Raw genomic sequence first — 20845 nt, forward strand, 5'->3', positions numbered from 1 at the left:
CTGTGCCACATGCTCATGGAAACATCCAAAGAGCAGGGCACTGGGGACTTTTGTTTTATCGCCTGGCAGCTTCCAGATTGAGCAGCAAAGATGGCAAATTATTTGCAAAATTATCAGTAACTCAGCACTTCTCAAGGGAAACAGCATGCTTAGAAACATGGCTGTAGCCAAGATTAACTTCCACTGTCTGAGAGCCATTTGCCTGCCTGACCTGACTGCAGCCCACAGCTCCATCAGGTGCTGCTGAGCAAACAGAGAGTGAGATGAAAACGCTGAAGCTCCAGGCATCAGCTCAGATATCTCCACAGCATTTCGTTCACCTTGTATGGGAGAAGGATGAACTTTACTTGGGAGAAGGATGAGCTTCACTTTGCAAAATTGGACTCCAAGCCCAGCAAGGCAAGAAAGGGCTGCTAAAAACCGACAGCGGGATGGTCCTGGTTGTCAGTACAGCTGACAAGATCTACTCCTCCCCAGAAATAAGCAAATGACACCCTGAGAAAGAAAAACAGTGGATTTTAGCCCTTATTGTTTCTAAAGGTGCAGTAATATTGGCAGAAAGCTCATTTTTGTTGATGAATTTTGTCGTGCTCTGTCAGAACAGTTAACCCTGCTGACCCAGCAGCACACCTTGCATCTGGAAGACCCATAATGTATCATCATGTCTGTAGGTCTCAAAAGACATACCTGGAAGTCAGTGGGATTCTAAGAGTCCCTTGTCCCTCCCCTGCAGGACTAGATATCACACAGCAAGGACCCCCAACACAGAGGTTATGTTGTTGTCCCTGAGGTCTACAGAGACACCAAGCTTCTACATCCCACCTTTACCAAAAAACTCATTCTCCCTGAACTTGCTACCTCAATAGTTTTCAGGTGTAGAAAAAAAGAGTGATGTTTCTTAATGGATTTAAATGCTTTATGCCTTTAGCCAGACTCACCAGGATGACTAAAAGATGACTGAAACCACAGAGCAAGAAAACAACTAGGTGATAAAATTCTGCTAACACTTCAACAGCAGGAGAAGGTTTGGGTTAGAAGAGATAGGGAAAAACAAACAAACAAAAAAAGTAAAGCAGAAGATAAATAGAGATACATAAAGCTTTCATTCCGAGAGGGGCTGAGATGCCTGAGCTGGGAGAGCAATAATATCTAACCCTGGCTCAAACTGGCAGGTTGCACAATCCAAAGACACCTTTCTGTGTGCCCTTGGGAGCTCACAAAAGCAAAAGGAATCACTTCATCGTGAACACAGAGCTGGAATCTGACACTCAGTACCACATAGCATTGCCAAGGCCAGAAATACAAGCTGGCAATACCGTTTTGAGGGAATACCAGCAGAAGGGCCATTTATTATTTCCCCTATTTCTTCTGCTCTTTCCCTAAGTGCCCACTTCTGGGCCCTGTCAGACTGTGGTGAAGCATCTCTGTAATTCGCTGCAGCTTTTTATTGAGACTTTCTCAGAGCCAAGGCTGCAAATGCCACTAAGGAAAATGATGGATGCTGGAGGCTTTAGGAAATGAACCATTCTCTGATTGCTTGCTTAGTCGAGCAATTTGCAATGTGATAGACAGAAATTATATCATCCAGTGTCAATTTGTCTATTCATTTTTCCCTCTCCACATGTTTCCTTTCCTTGATTGAATAATCACTAACAATAATCACAAGCAGCTGGGGGAAGGAAGTACATCCATCAGTTTTAATGTCAGCAGGAATGAGAACTGATTCCTCCAGCATTCACTACAGCTCTGCATCTTCAAAGTCATTTACATTTTCCTTGCACCAGCACTAATATCCAGATTGTATTATTTCTATTACCTACCCCCATTTCAGCTTATAATCTAGGAACAATAGAATGCCAATTGGGAAAATACCCAATTTCAAAAAATAGATGGTTGTTTCATCTGCTGTTCTGTATTACCACAAATATTTTTACATTTATGTTTTTATTCTCTGAGAATACTGATGAAAATGGAAGTTTGTAAGACTCAGGCTCACTAAGACAGACCAGATCCAAGGAAGATGATTTTATAGGAAGGATGAGGACTGTAAGGGACAGAGCTGTTAGGAAGGCATAAGTAGGCAAATCCGTGGGACTGCAGAAGCTTTTCAAAGGTTGTCTGTGCACAGATCGCTACTTTCAGTAAAAAATTACCTTACTGTGCCTATATATTCTATAGGCAACAATCCAGAATATGCATTGAATGTTCAGTGCTCAAAATACCAAATTTTCAATAAGTTTCACTTTATAACCTTAAATATACTAATACATATTTCTAAACGATGCTGTGTCATCATATAATTCCACAGTGGTGTTCTCCACTTTTATGAACCCATTTCTATCAACTGAGCTTCCAGCTCTTACCCTGTTCAGTGACAGGGAACAGCAGAAAATACAAGATTAGACTGAATGCACAACAAGGGGCCCAAAGATTTCCTCTCACAGAAAAATGTTAAAGTGGTTTGTTTATTCAATAGAATTAAATCGTCTTTCAAACACAGTGACACAGACCGAAAAAAACAAAAATACCCTGATTACTGTTCTAGTTATGGCTTACAGCAATTGATAGGCTTTCTATTACAACCATAGTACAGCCACAGAAACAATAATAAGCAAAAGTTACAGGGTGTAGGTTAGACAACAGAAAGGTGAGTCAATGGATTAACATTGGCATGAAACCAACATGGCTCTGCATGGGTTTCTCCACCCTCTCTGTCACCACCCTTACAGAAACAGGAAACATGAAACAGCTTTATTTTTGTCATAACCCAAGCTCCCCCAGCACGAAGACACGAAGTTTTACTCCAGTATTCCTGAATTGAGGATTTGTTTTTAGTGAGGTGAAAACCAGGGACATATTCAATGGGCAGCAGCAGTTTAATATGATTTACATGGGCTGGGTGCAGAGGTTTGATCAGGGCCCTCGTAGATGACAACAAGGAGGGCCAAGAAATGGAGCGAAAATCATCACATCCTGCCCCAGACAGAGCAGGACAAGTTTTCCTTGTCTTTAAGGGGACAGGCTCTAATGCACACGTAAGTGTGTATCACTTGGCCAACACAAGGTTAACAAATAGGGATTAACTCAATTCTGCTTGCTCCACAGTGCTAAAACGGGGAATAACCAGAGTCCTCACAAGCCGCTTGGACCACTGGAGATACTTCAGTGTCTTGGTCCCTCAGACAGTTTCAGGTAGAGCAGACATCTTGAAAACCATCCAAAACATTTTTCTGGCTTAGTTTGTCACTGCTTTACATGCTAACACATTTTACAGTGATTAGTACAGTTAAAAACATACGTCAACTTACCCGAAGATCAAACACTGGGAACATTTATGGCTTCTAAATAGAAAGTCAGACACGTCAGTAATGTATTTACATCTTTCAACCCTTGAAGTGCTGAGGCAGATTTGTCCTTCTTTAGCTTCCCACTGCGTCCCAGTCCCTCATTTCTCATGTTTGTAGGATGCTCAGGGCTTTGGGGGAGCACTGGAGGTGCTGACAGCCTGGGACCCAGGCTCCCTCACCCTAACCCCTGGCGTTCATTTGGATTTCCCTTACATTTATTTTTAAAAAAGCACTTAAGTAAAATTTTCAATTGAATACAATTTTTTTTGGTTGTTGTTTCAAATACCACGTGGACAACACAGGGATGCCCAGCAGCCTCACCCACATTAGACAGGGTGATAATAAGACATAAAATGATAGTAGTCTTTGAGGGGTTTTGGGGAGAAGCAGGTTGTTGGCTTGACTTGCAAACATTGAAGACCTGATTTCTCTTTCTACTGAAGCCAAATCCAAATGTTGTGCTGGCTTCAAAGGGAACAGGCTGCATTCTTCCTTGAACACATTCATATTACTGATGAATTCCATGCTGGTATATTAAAGCAAGCAGAAAAAAAAAAACCTCTTTTCTTCAGGCCTGTGATTCACATACATACAGTCAGGTACAGAGGGCTCATGTGTGATTTCATACAGCAATTTACACTACCACGATGAAGTGCTTTGCATAGATGAGCTTGAAAAGATGAATTGATGAAATCTGGAAGGGAGAGTGACAGTCACAACACTTCTGCTTCCAGATAAGCTTGTTCTTTATGCACATTAAAAACATGGTATTGCTACTGCACCATATCTAAAATATAATAATAAAAAAAATGTATCTGAAGTCAAGTGAGTAAGAAACAAGAGGCTGCTCTTCCTACCCATGATTAGGACCTGTTCCTGGAGTACACCAAAATTTCCACGCACTTTGCTAGATTTCAGAAAAGGACCTACACATAAACACTGATCTCTTTATTCCCCAAAACCTCAGCTCACTCCAGAATTTCACAGGCAGTTTGGCCCTTCAGGGATTGCTGAATTTTACTCTTTCCTTCTTCATATACTCATGAAAGCACACCCAAACGCCCATTCCAGAGCTCTCCACCACCCAGGTGGACAAGTGGACAATCCTGAGAGGATTAAGAAGGACAGATTCCCTGCCGTGCCACGTCTCAGTGTTTATCCACCTCAGTTTCCCTCAGACACGAACCAGAGACTTCTCCTTGCTGCCAGGGAGAGCTGAGCACGGGCAGTCCACCCACGCAGCTGCGTCACTACCAGCATTTTTGCCTCCAAGGTCTGAGCAACATTTCTCCTGATTCACCAAACCCCCACAGAGTGGACTATTCTTAGAACCGGTTTCCTTCCATTTCCTGCGTCTGACCATCTTGAGTGAATATCACCTTTAATTTATCATCAGTCAAGCCTGCATGGGGGCAGATTTTTTGGGGGACTGGAGAAGCTACTCCTGGTTGCTGCAAACTGTGAAGCTTCATCTATCATCTCTGCTTTGGTATTCCACATTCCACGTTATTCCAGAGCACTAAAGGCTCTGGACCAGAGTTGTGCTTGCAATCTCCTATATTCCCTTCACGTTGGTTTTCCAGTTTACCAGGGACCTGCTCCCCATGGTGTCTCTCCTCCCCAAGATCCCAGCAGGAAGAGCTGCCATGGCATGGCTCTCTCTTTGCAATTCATGAGCTGGCTTTGACAACCCTGTTGCAATCACAGAAAATATGCTAAAATATTATAATGGCCCTATCACCATTGAATCCATTCTGTCCAACAGCAAAGCTGGATTTCATAAATCAAAAGCAATCAGCTAAACTATTCTGACTAAATACTTCCTTTGCTTTGATGAAAGCACTGGCAGATCCATAAGCTTCCTCTGTTGACCTGACAATAAAGTCAAAGCAATCCTAGCAATGTTTTCCCAACTGGATTTGCATTGCCAGTGTGTGCAAATCTCAGGAACTTCTTATGAGATTCTCCTAAATAATACGAGGAGCTGGGGATTAAACTATCATATTTCCTCCCTCCCTGTCTCAGATTTCATAGCCTTGTCAACAGAGCTGGGATTACAGCCTGAGCTCGGGATGTGGTACCAGACAGCTGACAGACTTTCTTCCTGGACAGATCAGGCTTTTGTATGGGGGATTTCTCTGGGGCTTGAAGCCTTTTCTGTGGGAAAGCATGACAATTCTGTACATGTCCTTTACTTGCAGCAAACACACCTGACAGTCACTTCTTATCACTCAGGTATCCCCTTGTTCGAAGGTTAAGATTGGACATTTGGAGCTTTGACCACACGGGGGAAGGGAAAACAAAATCTCCTCAAACTCAGACAAATCACTGATGTCAAAGAGTATTTTCTTACACTCAGCACACAAAAGAATGAAGGCAGAAAACAAGGAGGGTCCTTCTTTCTGCAGAAGCCCTTCTGCAGGCGGCATTTCTGACAAATGCCATAGTTTTGCAATCACTTTATTTTAGCAACACCTGAATAATGAATCAGAAAGGAAACATGTTGCAACATGCTTTTCATCTCAAGGACTATTTTATATATATTTCTTTAATTATCTCGCTCACTTGCCAATCACTCCTTCTAGCTAACAATACACCTATGTACACCTTCACAGACATGTCTGGGCCTGTTTCTGCAGTCCCTACACAAATAAAATAACCCACCCATTTGGGTGGGAGCTCTTTACAGATAAATGTGGCAAGACTGGGCCTTTGGTGCATACGTGCGAGTATCCTGCACACACTTCTCAAAATCATTAAAAAAATATAGTAGCTATAGATTTATAAGCAATCAAAGTCTAAACACAGTAAAACCGCACTTATTACAGTGAATTTACATTTCTCATTTATATGAAACAAACAAGGGAAAGGAAATGTCTGTGACCCTGTAATTACAGATGAACTGTAAATACAAGTTTGGCTTATCCTTTTGTCTGTCCAAAAGGACTTCTGCAACCAAAAAGAGGAATTTGCACCATTTCTGTCAACACACGGGTGCTTCTCAAGTGCTTTTCCATCTTTTTTGGAGTATCTTTTGAAACGTACCAGACTCCTTTCGGTTGATTTTGTTCGCTTCGATCACTTTCAGTAAAGAAAAAAATCCCTTACTAGAGAAGGTAGCCTTAGCAGAGCAGCAGCAGCAAAGCAATCCTGAAGTCACTACCAGTCCCAAACTCAGGCAGAATGAGGAGTAAGGGCTCTAGGTGCCAGCTTCAGTGTCATTAGTGTTGTCATAAAGCTTAATGCACAGCGAGACGGCCAACCCGAAGGGTGTCATTGCTCTCTAAATAGCACTTTCATTACAGCACTTCATTGTCAAAGCCCTTTGCACACGGAATTCACAAAACACAGAGAGAAGACAGTGGTCTCTTTTGCATGTGAAACCAAGGGAAACGCTTCACCCACAGGTTCATTAGTATGCTGCCTGCTTCGCAGATAGACCATACAGGGGGTGCTCACTGGCACACAGTGTGACTCTGAGATCAAAACCACAACAACACAAATATATAAAGCTTAAGCACTGGTCCTTCACCCACCCCTGGCTGGTGTTTCTCAAGTGAGTTCTGACACCTTGGCCAAGGATATGAGTCGCTTTTAAGGTAATCAGACCTCTGGAGTGTAGTATAAAGCTAATTTAATTCACTCTCACATACCATCCAGGTCACTGCTGACCAGTAGGGACGTTTGAAATGGAGACCATCAGCTTTCGCTTCCTTTGTGATCATTTTTATCTGTGGTGTGAGCAAGTTTCACAAGTCTCAGCATGGCACAGGGTGCTTTTAAAATAAGCTTTGTGCATTCATGTGTTACAAAATCCAAGTCCAGATTTGGATTTAAACCCTCTCCCCCCACACCAAAACAACAACAACAAAATAAAGTATCCCTCGTACAGAACTTTAAACTTCAAATCCTTCAAGATCAAATATCTTGAAATCTACTTCAGACAGGACAAGGCACCGGACAACAGCCCAGGTGCTTCAGACTAAGAACTAAGACAGGGAAACTCTGTTCATTTAACTATGCCCGCACATGTGAAGCAGCAAACCTCACCTTCCTGTTTGTGTGCAACCACACCAGTGTGAAAAGGCATAAACCAGCAGTGTACTACAGCAAAATAAACATCATCAGCCTGTAGCACCTTTTCTGCATCGGGATTTTGCCTATTCAGCTGCAGCAGAAAAATTAAGCTTGGCATAACTGACAGAGCTACACTGACAACATTTAAAGAACACACCAGCCCTTTTGCTATCCTAGTAACATTCTCAACATACAGAAATGCCATGTTAAGACATCTGACATCTTGAGATGCATAATTTTAAAATAAGCATCATAATCTAAGCCACAAAATATCTTCTCTGTATTTTAACTTCATTTCCTGACATTACTTATTACAGATACCTGAAAGTGTTAACTCTACCTGCCCAACAGTGAATCAACATTCAGACACTCTTACAAAGTCCTTAATAAAAATCAGTGAGGAAATGGGGTTTTTTCTATCATGTACTGTGATACTTCAACCAAAAAGTCAATTTTTAAAATATAACTGTGTAATCTCCTTGCTATTCAGCCTGAGAAAACCTTGCAGGAGTGTGAAGTTTCTTCAACAGGGACTCCAATCTGAAGCTGAGATGGTCTCTACAGGAGGAAGTACACACCTTGCCCATGGGATAACTAGAAGGAAAGAATCACAGACAAGGAGAAAGAAAACACGATCAAGCATAGGAGAACAGAAATGTATGACGCAAGAAGGAAGAAGAAAGAAACTCTAAAACAATTATCACAACATGATTCACACAGTCACCTGTTGCTGCGAATGGGAGTTTAACATTCTGTTCTATCCCGGCTGAAAAAAATGCGTAAAGTGATTTGTTTATTCCTAATACATCTATCTGCTATTTTTGAACAACACTTTGTGACAATACAGAACAAAGATCTTAAGTTATATATCCCCATTAAGCTATAATGCTAAAGAGTATTTTCAAAAACCTAGATGCCAGAGAGCAGTGCTCTCAATAAAACCTGGCAATGCCCCAAGGTACTCGATTCAGAAACCTATGTAAAGTCTTACAGTCTACGCTGAAATTCCCCACCACTGATTTTCCTCAAAAGTTTGGTGCTTTTCTTGATAGTGAGATGATAAATATATTAATGTGCTCTGTTTATCCCTAAATCTATTGGAAATGTGCTTCTTATCTGACCTGCTTTCCAGGGCAGTGTGTACCCCGGGGGCACAGGAGCTTTGCTCCTCCTACACTGTTGCGGACCCAACTCTGCTAGCAGGAAAGATGCTGGTATCCTAGATCCTATGGGATGCAATGCCTTGAGGAAATTTATATCAAACAATTATTGCATAATCTCCACGTGCGATAAAACCTCCTACACCATACACAGGCATCGAGTTCCCGTTACGCTTCTCCAGCATCCCTGTCAGCTGCAGGTCCCCGTGTGAACCCGCAGGATCCCCTTGCTGTGCATGTGGAGGAAATTGAATATTTCCGAGGGCATGGCGTGGAAGCCGGGGCGAGGCTTCACGTTGTCGTAGTAGTGGTGAGTTATAAAAATCCCTGAGGGGTTCATGGGGAAGGCCCAGAAGCCGAAGAGGTGGACCTCTTCGCAGAGCTCCAGGGCCGCAGTCACCAGGATCAGCCCGGTGCTGACCCGCTTGGCCCGCACCCCTTGGCCGAGCCAGTAGCGCGAGACGTTGATGAGATACTGGGGGTGGAAGTAATAAACAGCCTGCTGGGACTCGAAGTCGTCCAGGACGTATTTGACCCGGATGGACACGTCCGTGTTGCGGGTGTTGTAGAAGGCCGGCAGCAGCACGGACGCGTTCTCGTACACCTGCAGCACGTCGTAGAAGGGCTTCCTCCACTTCTCCAGCTTGTGGAACCTGAAGGGTGGAAGAGTCAGTCAGTCAGTCAGCACCCAGCACAAAGCCAAACCCTCCAACACGCTTTTGCTGCGGTGTTTTTTTCGGTTGCAGAGATAATCGAAGTGATGTTTTGGTTATCAGGGGGGATATGTTTTAAATTTGTAGCTACGGCATCAGTGTGAAATGCGGGGCGAAAATTCAGGGGATGAAAAATTTAATCTTGTGCTCTATTTTGGCTCTGAATTCATTAAACATCAGGAAAAGCTTGCAGACATTTCTGAGCATGTCTCACTTCTCATTTTATTATTAGTCACATGTCATTTTTCCAAGGTGTGAAACAGCTGGATAGTGCACTAGGCAGTGCAGAGCTGTATAAAAACACCAAAGCTAGCAAACACCAAAGCTAGCAAATGTCTAAGATGTCTGATTTTAACATTTTAAAGAAATCCCAAATCAAACAACTAATTTTATGTTGCTTGAGAAAAGAAACACGTTCCCTGACAAGGAAGAAAAGCAGTAATTAGCCCCATGGCCCCAAACCTGTCAGCAAGGTTGCAATGGGTTATTAACAAATTTGAAGTTGAAATCACCCAGTCAGTCCTGGCCACAAACTTTAACTGGCATTTCTTTAAAACGTGTGACAATGTGTGTTGCTTTATTTACTTTATGATCTTTTAAGTCTTTTTCAACCTTAACAACTCTGATTCTATAATTTAAGTTGCTAAATTTAATTTAAGATTCTATAATCTAGTTTATTCCACCCTGAACGTTTCTAAGATGTTTGCCTGGGGCTTGCAAGCAAGGCATAAGGCTTCCATGGAAAGGATGCCTCTTTTGTTTTAATTTTAGCTCACCACCTTCCCTTTCCTATCATCAAAGTGCAGGTTTAAGTGTTTAACACATTTCTACAAGTCGTTAGTTATTCCATAAACTGAATAAATTCAATTCAGAGTTAAATGTATGATTCATAGTGTCAGTTTAAAGTAATATTTGGGAAAAAAAACTATCCTTAACAGTTAATATTAAGTGAAAGATAGATTTGGGAAAAGCAAAAGAGATGAAAATATGAAAAGCAGAAACAACCTCTCCGTGATTATACTGGGATTGACAGTCACGACATCTGTCTTTACCCCAACATCCATGAAGTATTTCTCAGATATAGGAGGCAAATTGCATCTGTAAAGGAAAGAAAATAGTAAGACACTTAAAAAGTTCCTTGAACCTTTTCAGGACTAGAAAATAGAATTGACTTCAGCATTTCTGCCAAGCAGCAAATCTAGAAATAGACTGAGAATTTAAAATTGTATCAGAACCTGTTGATGCCCAAACTGTGCAGTAAAGTAAAAAGTTCTTGAGGGCTGTGTGAAGGCACAGCTTCTGAAAGATGATCCCTTTTGGCAGATGTAGCCAATGCTCATTTTGCTTCCTTAATAGCAGATTACCTATTTACTCTAGCATTTTAGGATGAGAAATGGGTTGAAGCCCCAAGGCCAATCAGCCTGTAAAATCAAAGGCTTGCTCAGCAATAGCTGAGATGTTTTCAATAATTAATAAACTATAACATCACCTTTAACATGCTTTGGTTTATACCCAAGAGAATTTAGGGGAAATGCTCCACAAGAGACAAATCAATCCAGTCCTAATTAATCCAAAACTATCTACTTCACTTCTTTTTCCGTTTATGAGCACCTCCCAGCGCAGTGGAATAGCAGGAATTCTCACTATACAGATTCACCATGGGACATCAAACCTATTGGGATCAAACTTGTGAAGATTTGCAAACCCTGACTTTGCCTAGCCTCCATTCACCTTGGCCTTGTCCTAGATACATCATCCCACAAAATTTAGAGCACCCCTCAAGAGATGCTGATGTTACTGAAACACGCACACACGATCTATCACACAGGCTTCACTTCCACAGGAAACACAGCTGAAAAAAAAAAAAAAAAGCTTCAGAGACAACAAATGTGGCCTGACAATTAGTTTTACACACAGTTTAAACTAGTGTGAGGCACTTACTGACATTTTGAAAACTTTCTGAAGTGAGCTACAGGCCTCAATAAAAGCCATCACAGTAAAGATCCCTACATCTCAAAAATACTGCTGTGCCTAATTCCCAAAGTTCTCCATACTTCTGAAGATCAAGGCTGAACAGATCATGGCTGTGAAGGTATTTAGGGTAAGAGATGCTTAGTGCTTTCACAGTTCAGCTGTCAGGATGATTTCTCAGTCAAAGGGAGAGGGCAAGCACAAAAATCCTTCAAAATCCTTCTGAGACTCAAGAGGTTCACATCTGCCTTCCAGAGAGTCCCCTCTTATCAGGTCAGAGAATTTTTTTTAGCTATCTTTCTCAGAGGTAATGTTATTTCCAGCTAGGTCATGCAACATTCTTCTCAAGTCCTCCATCATCCCCAGTTCTGCCTAGCACTGGGCACTGTGACCATTTGAAAAGGGTTTTCAAATAATCAGCTTCAATATTTTTTAACAGTAAACTCCCACCAGGACTAACAATGACTGAATTTGTTGATTATTCCTTACAAAAATGATAAAGTCTGCGTAAACTGTACTTTTTTTTCATAACACTCGAAAAATTCACCCCTGCAAAGAGAGCAGTCCCATCTCTAAACGCACCCAGTGTTTCCTCACAGAGCTCTGCTCTGGCCAGTAGATGGAGATAGACAATAACTACTGGTAACTGCGATTCTTGTGTGTATTTTATATATTCTATTATACTGTAATTGATTGCTCTTGGAATTTACTTCATAGAACAATCTGGGTTGCATCCTGATGGCCACAAGCTTCCCGACAAGAAAAGATTTCCCCAGAAAAAGGTGTCCTGAAGGTAATGTTTGATGTAAGTCATGCTGCATGTGAAATACTTTTAAGAATTATTTCACTGGTGATCCAAGGTGATGATTCCTGATAGTTTGGGGGACTGATGCCTGGAAAGCAGATGTGTCCAGACCCAACCCTTTACTATAAAACTGATGTCAGCAGACCTTGAGTTTTAAAACACTGGCACACCTTTGTGCATAATCCACGTGTTTTGGAGATAGATAGTGAACCAGGGATTTCTTTTGCACTAGTAGTGATGTATTTATTCACATTTCAGTTCTACCTAAACCTCTATTTAATTAATTACTGTTAACAAATACAACCCAATTTCTAAGCTCTGTAATCATCCGCTCTTATTTTGTATCAGTTTCGGTGCAGTTCAAGGAAGAGTAACACAGTGGTGAAAAAAGGGACCTTCACTAGAAGTCCTTAAAAGTAAACAAGGAGGTTTTTTGGATGTCCATTTTTCTGCTTCAGCTTAAAAACTCGCCCTCTCCGGATGCATGCACTGCTCCTTTCTGATATACTCATAGCTGTGATCCAACACAACACCAGGGAATCTACAATAATTATTTAATGTGTCTGGGGTACACTAGGCTTTTAAGAAGCAAATTATGTGAAGCTTGGACTCTTCCACAGACTTTTTTTTTCCATCAGAAATTAAGACAATAATTTTCTGTAAAGTTGGAATGGGGCAAACACGAAGGTCTGAAAACAATGAATACTGAAAGTAGGACCTGCAAAATTTTATAACTAATATGATGTTAAATTAAATTAAGACTTCAGTGAGCCAAAATCTGACCTCGTTTTTTCTCATATGAAGTCAGAGAAATGAACTGTTTCATGCACAGTTATTCCAAACTGACAACAACATACCCAAAATCAGAAAATAGGCCAACAAAAATAAAGAGATTTTTCCTCTCCCCAGAACAGGTCGCGAATCTGTGAGCTAGCGGTCATATGCCATGACCCAGGCAAAGAGCTTAACAGGATTTAGAGAGGGATTAGTCATGCATATGAATAATAATTTAAAAAAAATAAATAAAAAATCTTTCTCATATATATCAAGGATTATAAAACTGCTGCTAGGCTCCATTATCCAGGACTAGCAGTCGTGGGACATCCCAGTTTATGCAAAACCTGGACAACTCCACGTTATGAAGACACTCAACCTTCGAAGTTATTCCCCTGTCTCTGCACACCCTGGACTGATTATTGATTACTGTAACTCCTGTTATCCAGCACCTGAGCTCTGCACCAGTTCAGAAACACACTTCTGAGGCACGTGAGCTGATAGCTATTAACATCTGACCAAGCAATAGAGATTGTGCCTCTGTTTCAGATCTGCCCCAGAAAACTGTGGCCAGGTTCACAGGACACTGCTCACAGGCTAATGTCCATGGAAAGATAAATCCATGGCCTGAGTGACAGGGGGCATCCTGAAGAAGGACATCAGACTTTCTCAGCAAGTCAGTGATTAACCCCACAGAGTTAGGGAGAAAAAAATTCCTCAAAGCGTAATTTCTAAATAAGTATTATACAGTGAGATGCTTTATTGTTTTTTTGTTTGGTTGGGGTTTTTTTTGAAACATGGCTTTTTGTGCCAGAAGCAGGCTTGATACAGCCAATTTAGCAAATCCCCTGTTTCCACGTGAGAAAGAATAGCTTTGAATTGCTTTATTTGTCATTAGAACAGGCAAGGAAAGAAAAAAAAAAAAAAAGAAAGATGGAGCAGTGGTGGTTACCGAAACACGAAGTCTGCACTGTCAATCTCCCGGCCACACCTGCTGTTCTTCAGAATTCCTCCGTTCCCAACCACTGCGCACCTCTTAAACTGGGAGCGGTGGTACGGCATGTCCTGCAACAGCACAGCAAGGAAACGGTTAAACAGCACAAAACACGGGGGCAACAAATCTCTTTTCTACTTTTTTTTTTTTTTTTTTTTTTTTTTTTTTTTTTTTTTTTTTTTTTTTTTTTTTTTGTGGGAGGGGCACCTTGCTGCAGGTGCATCGATCACGGGATGCTGGCACTGGTTCTGGGGTGCAGTGATCCCGTGCTGTAGGGTGAACGGATGGGATTGTTTGCTATGTGGCTCAAGACAGCATGGGCCACTAACTCAGATTAAAAAAACAAAACAAAACAAAACAAAACAAAACAAAGAAAAAAAAACCCCACCAACTTCCTTTCTTCCCAAACTGAATAGTGGAAGGAGTACTTTTAGGCACTTTTGGTTTCCCTTTTTGATCTCCACATGAGGGCAGGAACCATGAATTAGTGAGGCCCAGGTATTTTTTTCTGAGCTGCCTTCTTGCCTTCTGAGCAAACTTCTTGCTCCTCAGACTCTGTGTTCTGCTTTTGGGAAGTCTGCACACAGAGTTCCAGAGCAGCCAGGAAAACCCAAGAAGTTCAAGTCAGACAGTGTACTACAGCCATTTATCAGAAAATTGCCCGAATTTTAGTGCTTACTACCGCAAATTGTACTAATAGTATTCATGTTTAATAATTAGGACTTGTATTAACAGCACTGTAGCCTTCGGTCAGACACTTCCTTGGACTCATGTAGGAGCATCCCTCATCTTTCTGTAACCTTTGGGCAAAATTCTGTCCTCACACACAGACATGCAGCTGCTGCTGAAGCCAGAGAGAGTGAAAAATCACATCCTGGGAGCAGGCTGGGCTAGGGTGAGAGGGCTGTGACGCAGAGCCTCGCCTCGCTACACCTTATGAATATGTAGAGAGATGTGCTTATATAAGCATGAGAGTGCTGGTTTTGGTACATACATATTTTATCAATAATTTCATTACCGCGAACTGCAGAGGGAGGCAATGGTGGCTTGACATTTCTGGGTGATTATTTCCAGGATCTTTTTCCACGGCATTCATAAGCCATGAGGCAAAAGGGCATGCAGTTACACCTGTCTGAGAAAAGCAGCAGCTGTCTGGCAGGGAGGAAATATGGAGCTGTCGGTGCTTTGTGCAGCAATCTCTTAACACAGAATGCCTCGGCAGCTCTGAAAGGGAAATCAGAAGCCAGGTGTCTGTGCTCAGCACAAGGCTCTTGCCTTTCCAGTGTTGCTTCTGTGTTTTCAGCCCTGTGTCATCTACATTTGCCACCCTGCAGCCCTGCTCTGATGCAGTGGGATGGCTTTGGCCACATAGGTGCTGCCCAGTGAACCCCAAAGGCATTTTGGTGTGTGATAAAGCCTTCAAAGCATCCTCAATCCCACCTGGCTAAACACAACAGCAGCTATAGCACACTCTTGTAGGCGTTTAGTCCTCCATGCAATCATCTGCCTAATCAGACAGGGTTTTGAGGATAATACTCCTGGACTTAGATCTGCCCATTTCTTGCGTGTCTCCAGATGCCAAAGTGCTTTTCTGGGTCTGAGCCTTTCCCCAGTCCCCCATGAGCACGTTTAGGTAACAGCACCACCCTACCTCTCAGCAGCGCTCGGGAAGCAAATGGATTAGAAGTGGTTAGACCCTGAAGGGCAAGTTCAACGGCACAAATCTAAGTACTTAACCTGAATGTTTGTGTGATTTCATTTATCCCCTCCAAATATGCCACTGTAAATTGATGAGGTGTGCCTGGGGTAAATCAGCAGCCACATAAGACCATTCCTGCGCATCAGTCACTACGTGCAGTGGGAATTGCCCACTGCTTATAACCTTGAATGGCCCTGAGGTCAGGGATTACTCGCTGAAAATATTTTGAGTAATCCCTTTATATTTTATATTTTATAATTTATTATTTATGTTTTTAAATAATATATTTAAAAATTGCGCAGCCTGTCCACGGATAATCTGCAAACGGAAACAGGCTTAAAAATAGTCAGTCTTTTTGAATATGAATTATAAAATAATCATGCCAAAAAGAAATGTGGGCCTACCCCAAATGGTGGATTTATTATACATGAATATTGTACTCTGAAAGGTTCTGATCAGTGAGTGTCTTTTTATTCAGCTTTCTTAAGTCACTTCAGTAGTGACCTATTTTGCTCCTAGGTCAGCAATACTGTGCAGGAAATTGTATATATTGCAGATGACCCCTAAAAAAATAGGATAATCAACTGAAATATTGTATAAGAAAGAAACATATACAAAGTATAAGCAGTGGAGTTTGTAGAAACGCCAGTCAGCTGCTAAATGCTTGGCCTTAGGATAGTGTCTAATGCAGCAAGTATAGCGAAGTTGATTCTGCAAATGGGTAGAAGGCACCTTTGGAAACATTTTGAAGATTTCTTGGTTGATATGGAAGATTCCACTAGTGTCCACTTCATATTTCAGTTTAGTTCCCAGGGGAGTGTTTTTCTGCGTGGTGAACAGAAAGGCAGGGGCATTGCAACACCTCGACAAAGTAGACCTGTGAAATGAGAAAGAGAGAAATAAGATCAAGGAGTTGAAGGCATGATATAAGATTGCAATTGCTCTCACTCCTTAAAAGTAAATGGGGTAAAATGGTGCTTAGCTGGATTTTCCTTCAGAAAATTTTGGATTTGGTGAAATTTTCCTTGATTGAGAAAATTATGGAGGAGGGAAAAAAAAAAAAAAAAAAAAAAAGAAGAAGAATAAATGAGACACCTGTACCTGTCTTTTCTAGGCTGTGGGAAATACATGTGGAAATTCTGCCCTGCTCCACTACCTAAAGCTGAGCTTCTGCCCCCAGTATCCTGGGGACACCACCTTAAAGAATCAGGCCCTCTCTGCTTTAGAGGTCTTCCACATTTTCCAAATTATGCTTTCATCACTGGGCAGGAAATGTAGGGGCTAAAGAGTTCGTCTGGGGATGTGGATGTTTGGCAGGGCAGGTACTGAAACACAGCAATACCTAAGGGCACTGCCCCACTTACCAGACTACTGTGAGGCACAACGCATTTTGAGTGCAAAAGAAAAAAAGCTTTTAAAGGTCTTAGTTTTGCCTTTGGCCCAACATACGTTCACCAGGAAGATGGTGTGGCTCTGACAGGTGGGTGGGCGAGTGCCAGGCAAATTTGGTCATGGCTGTGATTGCAAAACCTCAGACAAATGGCCAAAATTTTCTGTGTCCCTGGGACACAGTGGCAGGTATTCTGATGCAAACAAGAAGTGTATGAAATCCCAAAAATGGGAAATATGACATTAGAGAAAAAACTTTCAGCTCTGAGCCCTTTACCGCTTTTCCTATGAAATTTAAATAGGAAAAGCAGGTTTCCAAATAGGGTTTCATTTCTTAACTCCCATCTTTCCCTGAATGCTTTTCTTCTATTACTGGTGGAACTGAAAGCCCTGACTTCAGCTCCCTCTTATTCCAGAGACAGTTTATCTCCCAGTCAATGCATTTTGTACTTTTAATGAAAAATACATGTCATGGCAAATGCACAAACATGAAGGCAAAGCCAAATGGCTCTCAAATAACCTAGATTAAATACCTTGCCTCTAGGGTGTGTGGCCTCATTGTGAGTTGAAAAAATAACCCAGTCTCCTTTATGGGTTTTATTACAAGCACCAGAAAGCAAATGCAGAATTATGCAAACATTTCAGTGATGTCCAATTACTGTTTGTTATGTACTTGACTCATGTGGAGTGACACAATATGATGATCAGATCAAGGCAGCAAATGAGACTGAATAAGTCAGTGAATAATCTCTAACAACAAAATTACTAAATAATTACAAGCAAGTATTGGAATTAAGTTGTGATATTTGGGATGCGAAAAAAACTCTTCATTTGCTCTGCATTAAGGAATGGAAAGAGATGTTGCTCCTTAATGTCCAGTTGGTTTTCCAGAGTCACGTTCCTTAATGTAAATGTCTGACATCTGATGGAGGATGAGTCTCAATGAAATTACTTTCCCTAGTCTTCAGATATAAACACTAGTGTGATTTTTGTGCTTCCTCCCTCCCTGCTGCTTAAGTAGCTACCATTTAACTTCTGTTGGATTCTTCCCATCTCACCAGATGGTCCAGAACTGGCAAAGTTCAAAATCCCATAGCTCAGTGTTGTTATACCTTTCAGCCTCCTACTAGTCAACCTCCACACTCAGAGACTTTGGTCTGGATTTAAGAGACTGCAGTTCCCCCACACACTCACACGCTAAAGTTTCTGTCTCAATGCACAAAAATGAAATAGACTTTGAACTTTTTTTTTTTTTTTCATGACTAGTGTGGTGGTTGTTCCTGGAACCAGCTCACAAGGGTTAGGTTACACCTGGGTGCCAGTGTGAGTTTCTGACGCAGTGATACATCAGTCTCTCCTCTTTTTCTCTTCTCAAAATCAATTCTCTTTTTTTCTCTCAATTGCACAGGGAGGATGCACATTTGTTTAATATGCTGGTGTTGATGGCCCAAGACAGACTGATGCTCCTCCTGTCCTGGTGTTCTTTAGATAGTCCTTTGTCATTGCTCCCGCCTCTGCATTGGCCTCGTACCTTAGTGTGCTCCTTGCACTCTGGGAACAATCATTATTCCCTTACTCCAAACTACCTTTAAGGTAATGAGCTGTAATCCTGAATGGCTCCTCTCTTCAAAACAGGCTCTGACAATTGCCCACACCAAGTAATTTCCAGAAAAAAAATACAGTAAAACATCCCTAAAAAATGTATGAGTGCAGATCGCACCAGAAAACCTGCTGTGTACCTGGGACTAGCAATGTTATTTTTAAAGATGTCAGTGACTAACTCAGCACATGTATTCTCACATTCTCTCATTAACTCCTTACAGCTATTTCCTGGAATCATGAAAAAGAATTTGGGATAAAGCTGGGGGCCTTATTCTAAACAACAGCTCTGAATTGTACCAGTGGGTTACAGACTTAACCAGTCTCTGCAACACTCACTCTGAAATAATGTGTTTTGTCTAAACCTACTCAAATATGGCACTTGAATATATCAATGTACAACATTCAAAAATTGTTTTGGCTCCTTTCTGCTATTTCCCTCACTAGACCAATTTGAAAAGCTGTATCTTGAGAGGATCACGGAGGACCTTCAGCAAAAACAAATTCACAGGAAGGAATACACAGTACTATAGAAACAAACTGAGACACTTTGGGAGACCAGAAAGAATATGTAGACAGCCTGTGAGTAATAGCTGAGAAACCAATTAAAAAAAAAAAAAACAAAAGGAAGTCATAAACAAGGTATGACAATACCTGAAGCACCACAGACGAAGACCAATTTTAATATTTTGTAGGCCACATTTGGAGTGTCAATAATTCTACTATTCCAGATGACCAGAGACTTGGGTTGGCATATTAGGTGCAACCTTTAAGACTTGTCTCCATCCTATGTCTACCCTAGTCTTTCCCCTACCAAATTCCTTTCCTTTCCTTCAAGACTCTTCCAAATGACAGAAAAGCATCCTTTTAGCTTGCTGTTGAGATTTTAAAAGTCGAAAAAAGATCCATATTTATTCAAAGGGACAGCACGCCAAGAGCTAGTGTTTTAATGGTTACTCTTGTTATCCATTTGAAGGTCTGGTCTCTCTACAGGAAGCTAAACTCAAACTTAAATATATTTTACTCAGTCTCACTAATGTGGACCATTCTTACTTGAATAAATTGGCTTCTGTGACATTCATCTCCCATTTGCACATCTGTAGGCTCTTCCATCTGTCGAACAATTCTGTTTGTTTCACCCTGAAAGATAAAATGAAAAGAAAAATTAAAAAATCAGCTTATTAGAAGGACTTCTTTTCCTGAAACAGCTGCAGGCAGGGTACCATGCTGTTGGCTTTTGACCAGTCAGCCTAGCTTGTACAAAATGAGTCATTTTTATTCGTTTTTCTGCTTAGACATGGACTCTCTAAGCCACATTACAACTGGTACTGATGTTTGGGAGTGATTTCTGTTCCTTGGTAGGCTTTCTCCATTTCTTCAGGATAAATAAATGCAAAACTGAGCAAGAACCGTATACTCTACCAAAATCTGCTGGGAAGCCAATGAGGGTCTGGCAACTGGGCTGGGGTTGGGGGGGAAAACTGCGCTTCTCAGAAGGGCCCAGGAGGGGGTACTGGAAATGAGGATACATTAGGCCAACTATGGCTGCATTTTGGAGAGGTTAACTTAATCCATGAGATCTTACAGCATGGCACTGTAGGTAAACTTGTTTTCTGAACTGCAAGAGCGCACATGTAGGGATAAAGCATCCGTGATGGTAAGAGGATGTGAAAAGCTCTTTGCATAAGGATGTCTCCCTCTTCCTCTCTTAATCAATATACCTGCAGTCACATTAGAAAATGAGACTCCTGTTTCTACTAGGCTGATACAAGATATTTTTTGGTGATATCACCAGTTGCAGCACTCCTTAAAGTCTGCTGTATTTAGACAACAGAGATAAAGAAGGCCTTGCAAATATCTAGAGGGAGGGAGCAACTGCATAATCTTGCTAAAGAAATTTGGAAGCCTGTGATTTCTGCTAGATTGGTAAGTCTTAATTAGTTCTCTTCAGGCTTGAGGGCTTAGAATGTTTGAATAAAGCAAAGACTTTTAAGATAATTATATATTTAGAGTGAGTAGAACTTAGGGTTTCCCAGGCTGTGGAAGTTCAGGAAGGAATTAGGTCATATTGTACTTTCTGTAGCCCACCAGAGCACATTAACTTGGAAATCTTCCATTACCATAAGGTCTGACTCTGGAAATGTAGCACATTAGAAGCAAGAACATCAGTAGAGCCCAGCATAGTAAAAGAGTTTAAATGTCAAATGGCACCTACTGTAGAAGTAAGGATAAATCATCTGAACAGGAGCCCGCTACCTGCCTTGGGCCCTTGGATAAGATGAAGAAAAATGAGCAGCTATCTGTACCCTCTGATCAG

The 20845-nt window shown here is 41.5% G+C and overlaps 1 protein-coding gene across 5 annotated transcripts in view; it reads right to left on the reverse strand.

Moving 5' to 3' along the window:
- Positions 1-2446: 2446 nt before the first annotated feature.
- The window catches only part of ST8SIA5 (ST8 alpha-N-acetyl-neuraminide alpha-2,8-sialyltransferase 5), a 68143-nt gene continuing 49744 nt past the window's right edge, over positions 2447-20845 (reverse strand). For all 5 annotated transcript variants that reach the window (XM_027885617.1, XM_027885583.1, XM_027885601.1 and 2 more), the window contains 5 exons: positions 19582-19668; positions 16273-16417; positions 13800-13912; positions 10303-10395; positions 2447-9237 (listed from right to left, as the gene is read on the reverse strand). In XM_027885617.1, the coding sequence (XP_027741418.1) occupies positions 8775-9237; positions 10303-10395; positions 13800-13912; positions 16273-16417; positions 19582-19668 (901 nt within the window). In that variant the 3' untranslated portion in view covers positions 2447-8774. The remainder of the gene's footprint in view (positions 9238-10302; positions 10396-13799; positions 13913-16272; positions 16418-19581; positions 19669-20845) is intronic.

Source organism: Empidonax traillii, unplaced genomic scaffold, assembly GCF_003031625.1.
Source record: "Empidonax traillii isolate 1590-97213 ecotype Southwest subspecies unplaced genomic scaffold, ASM303162v1 scaffold10:size5872457, whole genome shotgun sequence".
Taxonomy (NCBI): Eukaryota; Metazoa; Chordata; class Aves; order Passeriformes; family Tyrannidae; genus Empidonax; species Empidonax traillii.